At 39.2% G+C, this 5,982-nt stretch overlaps 1 protein-coding gene across 1 annotated transcript; it reads left to right on the forward strand.

The window, feature by feature from the left end:
* The first annotated feature begins 812 nt into the window (after nt 1-812).
* On the forward strand, nt 813-5,401 carry LOC127234964 (60S ribosomal protein L31-like). Its single transcript, XM_051202048.1, has 3 exons — nt 813-1,019; nt 4,577-4,707; nt 4,982-5,401. The coding sequence occupies exons 1-3, from the start codon at nt 813-815 to the stop codon at nt 5,373-5,375; spliced, it is 732 nt and encodes a 243-aa protein (XP_051058005.1). The 3' UTR covers nt 5,376-5,401.
* Nucleotides 5,402-5,982: the final 581 nt, after the last annotated feature.

Consider the following 5,982-nt stretch of genomic DNA (forward strand, 5'->3'; position numbering starts at 1 on the left):
CTGCACTCCCTTTTCTCTATTTCCTGGCCTTGAGCCATGAATCACTTTGTTATGTCCATTGTATCATAATGGACTGTGCATGTGTCACATGATCCTTTTCCTTATGTTGTTTATGTCAAGCAATAGGTTACAATGCCAATAAAGTTAACTGACACAGGAGGAAGGGAAGAATAGGAAGATTTTGTCCAGCAGAACTGTCCCCTACTACAGACTCAAGCCACTGCTTATTGGTGAACTCCAGTGTGAATTATAAAGTCTGCAGATAGTAATATTTGCATTCACATTATGTTATTTGTGCCTGATATGAACGGCATAAGTTATTTATAAGAACCTGAACATATGTGAATAGAGTTGTGTTTAAATGCAGCTAAGGAAGAAATGGTTTGAGGCCCTGAAAAACCTAGAGCAGAACTATGAGGATACAATGAATCCCACTGGGAGTGTGTGCTTGACCTCCCAGGATTTGCCAGAAAGAGTAGGCAGAAGCTGACAATGGATCTCAATTTACACATTGAAAATGCTCCTCCAAGTGTTTTCCTAAAGTAGCTGAAGTTGGTGCTTCTTCTATTTCTCCTGCAGAACTGAGTTCACAAATGAAACAAAATAGAAACACCATGTTAAAACACACACAAATAAATATACCTGAACAATAGAACTCTTTGGTTTTCCATAAAACTCATAGTGAGAGTATGAGCTTAATCTTAATTCTGCAAGATTCTAAGTGGAGCATTGCTTTTGTCTTGAAGGAGCTCAGTGAGTGATACTAAGTTCAACTGAGAGGGGATGATTTTATCATAACCCACAGGGACGTGATGGGTCAAAAGCCAGGGGTAATTGCATCTTGGAAAGCCAAATGCCAAGCTGTTTCTAGACTTCAGCAGCAGGCAGCTTTGGACTTGGAACATGAGGGTGTCGAGCTTCAGTCTCCCCCTGCCCTGTGCATTCGCCTGTTCAAAATTCACATTGTAGGCACAGAATATCTTCAGCTGGAGTTAGGACTACATCTCAAAGATTCTGGGGTGAGGGGTGAAAACAAGGGTATTGAGCAAGGTGCCATTTCCTGTTTAACTTTGGTGCTGGCTGAATGGTCTTCCAAAGCTGCATTCTCCTGTTTCTTGACCTATAAGGTCTTTCCTGTGCTTTTTTGAGGAAGAATCCATTACCTTGTTTAATTAGCTGTTAAGGTAGTGTAGACTCTCGCTTTCTCAAAGTCAAAGTTGTGAACCCATGGATCTAGACCATCTAAAGAGTCCATACTGTGAGTAGGTGTGTCTTGTTCACAGTTTTCCATTTCTACAGTTAACAACATGGGGATGGATGCCTTTCAGTTCAAGGGGACATTGTATATCCAGAACATTGAATTGGCCCATGTAGATTTTAGAGGGACCTGAATTGTGAATTTCACTGGACTCAGGTTATGTGTCCCTCATCCCTTAATTGCTCTTCATGCTACTTTGTAGCTTTGACTGTTTCTCTTTTTTCTCTTTCATATTGTTGGTAGAGGGGGAACTCTCGGTACTTTTGGAAAGCAAAGCAGATACATGGAAGAATCCAGAAAAACGAAGCATAAATTATACTTCCAAGGTTTTCTCCAACATAAAAGGATAGGGAGCAACTGTTTTGTGCCCCCACGAATGGCTTGGGTTGACTATAAGGACAATGCACCTGTCGGTATGCATTTTCTGCATCTACTTTCTAAGAACCGAAGGGGCATAGTAACAGCTGAAGCAGGAGCAGGGTCATGGTTTGACCTCCTCAGACAATTTGGGAGGCACAAGGTTAAAAGCAGAGTATTTATCAATCCTGAATTTTAACTGTCTGAATCATAACTAGTTCAAAGTAGAAGTTCTGAAATCATAAGGCACTAAAGTACAATACTGAAATTTCTGCCAATATTGAGATGTCTTTCTCTATTGTTTTTAAAGAAACCAGTCACTGCAATACAATAGATGAAGGATTTATGAAGGTTTTTGTTTCTAGAGATATAAATATGCTACTGGATCTTCCATATGAGAGGAACTATTAGCAACAATCAATGATTTATTGTTTGCTGCTAATTCTAACTTTCATTCATTACTGGTTAAGATTATAATAAGAAATTATGATTGTAATTAAGGTGGTATCTGCAAAGTGCTGGTTTGGAGAACAAAGTGTGATTGAGTATGGCCAATATCTGCATATTTGAAAATTTACTGTTTAGAAAGTCATTGTCAATATTAAAGAGATTCCCCCAAAATATTTTGTGTCAAAAATTTTAAATTAAAACAGTCTTCATGGAGCATTAGTCATGAGCAAAATATTGTAATCATGATACAGTGATGTTTTAATTTTTCACCTTGGCCTGTTTATACATTTCCAATCACTTTATTGTAGGAGCCCTAGTCTACATATATTTTATGAAGATGGAAAAATTTTCCTTGTCTTTCTTTGTGGATATTGATTTACTTAACTATGTATGATTGTAATGTCAAGGGCTAAGGATATTTTAGAGATAATCTAGGTTAAAAAGAATAGTAATAATCAAATGTTTAAAAGTCATATAACAAAATAAGCATACATAATAGATGGTCAAAGATAACATGTAGCCAAGTGAGGTTTCCCCTCAGCCAACATTCATTGACACTCTTATTTTCTCGAGTTTGCTTTCATGAATATGATTCCTGGTTGTTCTCTTTTGAGTTCTGCATCTTGTTACTTGTGCACTAGATCCCCCTCTCCTACTATAGGCTAGATCACAGCATAGGCTTCACAAATGTCTATCCATTAGCAATAATAGCAGACTGTGCTGTGAAAATCTGTCCTCCAGGGACAACAAAGCTATTACCATCTTAAAGTCAGAGTAGTTGTGATTACCTTCATGAAATTCCTACAAAATGAAGTTAACTGACATTCCTGGTGGAAGGAGACATGGCTCACAGAGTCACAGAGTGAGGCTCCCCATGAGGGGCTTGCTAGACAGTACACAACGAGAACCCAAAATCACAGAGCCCTACCCTTCCCAGAGGATGTATAAGTTAACAATTTCTGAGGTAGGGTGGTCCCACATTCTATTAGTCACAAATAAACACACAACGGTTGGCCAATGGCTAGGGCTTCTTACTGGTTATTTCTCTCTTAATTATTAACCCATTTCTATTAATCAAAGTATTCCCATATGCTCTCTGTTTACCTGGTAATGGCCCAGCATGTTACTCCTTCTGACTCTACATGGCATCCCTCTTGTGGCTCCTCACCTTCCTCTCCCCAGGCTTCTCCTGGTCTGGTAGACCTGCCTGTGCTTCCTGGCCAATCAGAGTTTTATTCATCAACCAATAAAAGAAACATATTTAAAAAAGGACATCCTCCATCAGTAGGGAAACTCTTCTTGAGTGGTGTAGTTGTCTGTTAAGTCTGCCATACTCTTGGAAGCAGCTTTCACTCACATTTCTGTAAATCACTAAAATTAAACCCATTTGTTCACCAAGCTAGATATGAGTGGGATAATTTCTTTGGTCTGCTGTTGCTATCATATTTGGTGTAAAGAAAAAAAAATCTACTTTGTGTTTTGTTGGTAGGAATATGAATTTGTAGAACCATATGGAAATAAGCATTCACATTCCATAAAAATATTACAACTTCCATAACCACACCATTTGGTCCAGCAGGCTCTCTGTGGGATGTATGCAAAGAGCAGAAACTAACATATAGCATACAGAACCCTATGGAGACATCTTTACTGTCAGATCAACAGCCAAAACAAACAACCTGCTGTTTGTTAATGAGTAGTAAAAGAAATTACATTAATGTGCACACACACTTCATTAAAAGGAGGTCTTGATCTTTGACATTTATGACACTGGATGAACTTGGAGGAAATTCATAGTGAAATTAACAAGATCCATAAAAAAAGTTTACATGTGGAAAGTTAACAAAGAAACATCAGTCCTGAACACACATACGGGAACAACCCAACATGTTTCCAATAAGTTATACACACGTCATGAATCTGAGAGGGAGCTGTGGGGAGTGGGGGGAGTTGCAGGAGGAACTGGTAGAAATGATATAAATGTACTGTATAAAATTATTCTAGAAGTTAAACACATAGAAACTAAAAATAGACAGTAGTTATCAAAGATGGGGTATAGAGAAGAAATAGTGACTAGTAAATTAAAGGTCACAAAGTTGCAGATTATAGGGTGAGTAAGTATGGAGAGGCAATGTGCAAACAAAGGCTAGAATTAGATTTTACTGTGTACCAGAAATGACTATAAAAGATTTTAAGTGATACACTATACACACACACACACACAGAGAGAGAGAGAGAGAGAGAGAGAGAGAGAGAGAGAGAGAAAGAACCGTGTAACACAATGGATATATGCTTTTGTAGGGGCATAACTAATCATTTCACAAACATTTCAAAACGTGTGTTAAGTAATGCAGTGGTTTTATCTTGGGACCTTTAAAGTGTATATGTATCGTGTGTATGTGTGTGGTGTATCACATGTGTGTACAGGTGTTTTACTTGTATGTGCATATGTAGAGTCCAAAACTACAAATTAGGTATTCCTTCATTGCTTTCAATTTTTTTTGTTTTTAGAGACAGGATCTTTCAGTGAACCTGGATCTCATCATTTTAGCCAGGCTGACCGACCAGCAGATCCAGGTCAGCTACTTCTCTCTGTTCCCACCTGGGATTACAAATGTGTACCACCCACACCCAGTTTTTTCGTGTGTGCTGGGGATCCAAACTTAGGTCCTTACAGTAACCACTTCACCACTGAGCCATGTCCCAAGTCCTCCAATTGTCACTTGTCCATTTGTGTTCTAAATGACTTCAAAAGCAATAATTATAAACTAACAGCTGTACATTATAACTCACAGATTTTCATCAACCACCAAAAGGATTGGAGCATGCTTGGGGTTATAAACCTATGACCTTCCAAATTCTGGACTCCCTTTTATTTAAAAAGATTACTTCAAAATTATACTTATTTCTTTCCAGTTTGGGCTCTGGCAGGATAGCTCCCGTGAAGAAGGGTGGCGAGAAGAAGAAGGGCCGTTCTGCCATCAATGAGGTGGTGACCCAGGAGTACACCATCAACATCCACAAGCGCATCCATGGCATGGGCTTCAAGAAGCGTGCTCCTTGGGCACTCAAAGAAATCCGGAAATTTGCCATTAAGGAGTTGGGGACCCCAGATGTTCGCATTGATACCAGGCTCAATAAAGCCATCTGGGCCAAAGGAATAAGGTATGTTCTGTACTGTATCCGTGTACGTTTGTCCAGAAAACGTAATGAGGATGAGGACTCCCCAAACAAGTGGTATACATTGGTAACCTACATGCCTGTTACCACATTCAAAAATCTACAGACTATCAACGAGGATGAGAACTAACCTGCTGAATGTCAAATAAAGTTGGAGAGCTGACTGTGAAAAACAAAAATTATACTTATTTATGTATTTATTTAGAGTGTTTTTACATGCATGTGTGCCACCACTCATGTATGGTGGTCAAGGGACAATGTGTGAGAGTCGATTATTTCCTTATTTTCTGTGAGTCTCTGAGGTCAGTCAAGCCATCAGGCTTGGTGGCAAGCAGCTTTATTCATTTAGCTACCTTGGAGATCCCCACCCTTGACTCCTTACTTCAGTAATTGTCAATACTTTTCAATGGAATCAGTGGCAAAGGATTTCCAGAATTTTCTTTGGGAATCGGAATTGATAATTAAGATAGAAAGACAGATCTCTTCTTTATTTCAGTGTGTGGTTTATCCATTCATCCAATAGTGTAGCAGAGACCTCAGCCCCAGATCTACATCTTGTTTCTTACTAGCTCACAAGCTACCCAACACTGGAACCCAAATTACGATCCTGTGACCAAAGGTGATCTTCAACATTTGCCCTCTTCCCTGTTTGGGAGCATCCAGGCTCAGCTTGACCTGACAGTGGTTACATTGTCCTCTCCAATACAACACTTCGAGCCTCTGTGTTGAACACACTG

This window comes from Phodopus roborovskii, unplaced genomic scaffold (genome assembly GCF_943737965.1).
Source record: "Phodopus roborovskii unplaced genomic scaffold, PHOROB, whole genome shotgun sequence".
Classification (NCBI taxonomy): domain Eukaryota; kingdom Metazoa; phylum Chordata; class Mammalia; order Rodentia; family Cricetidae; genus Phodopus; species Phodopus roborovskii.

What these genes read in the sequence shown, in the direction of transcription:
- LOC127234964 (XM_051202048.1), top strand. Translation starts at nt 813, where the DNA reads ATGGGTCAAAAGCCAGGGGTAATTGCATCTTGGAAAGCCAAATGCCAA. An exon ending in TACATCTCAAAGATTCTGGG is followed by an intron (nt 1,020 to 4,576) that starts GTGAGGGGTGAA and finishes TTTTGTTTTTAG; the next exon opens with AGACAGGATCTTTCAGTGAA. An exon ending in CACCCACACCCAGTTTTTTC is followed by an intron (nt 4,708 to 4,981) that starts GTGTGTGCTGGG and finishes ATTTCTTTCCAG; the next exon opens with TTTGGGCTCTGGCAGGATAG.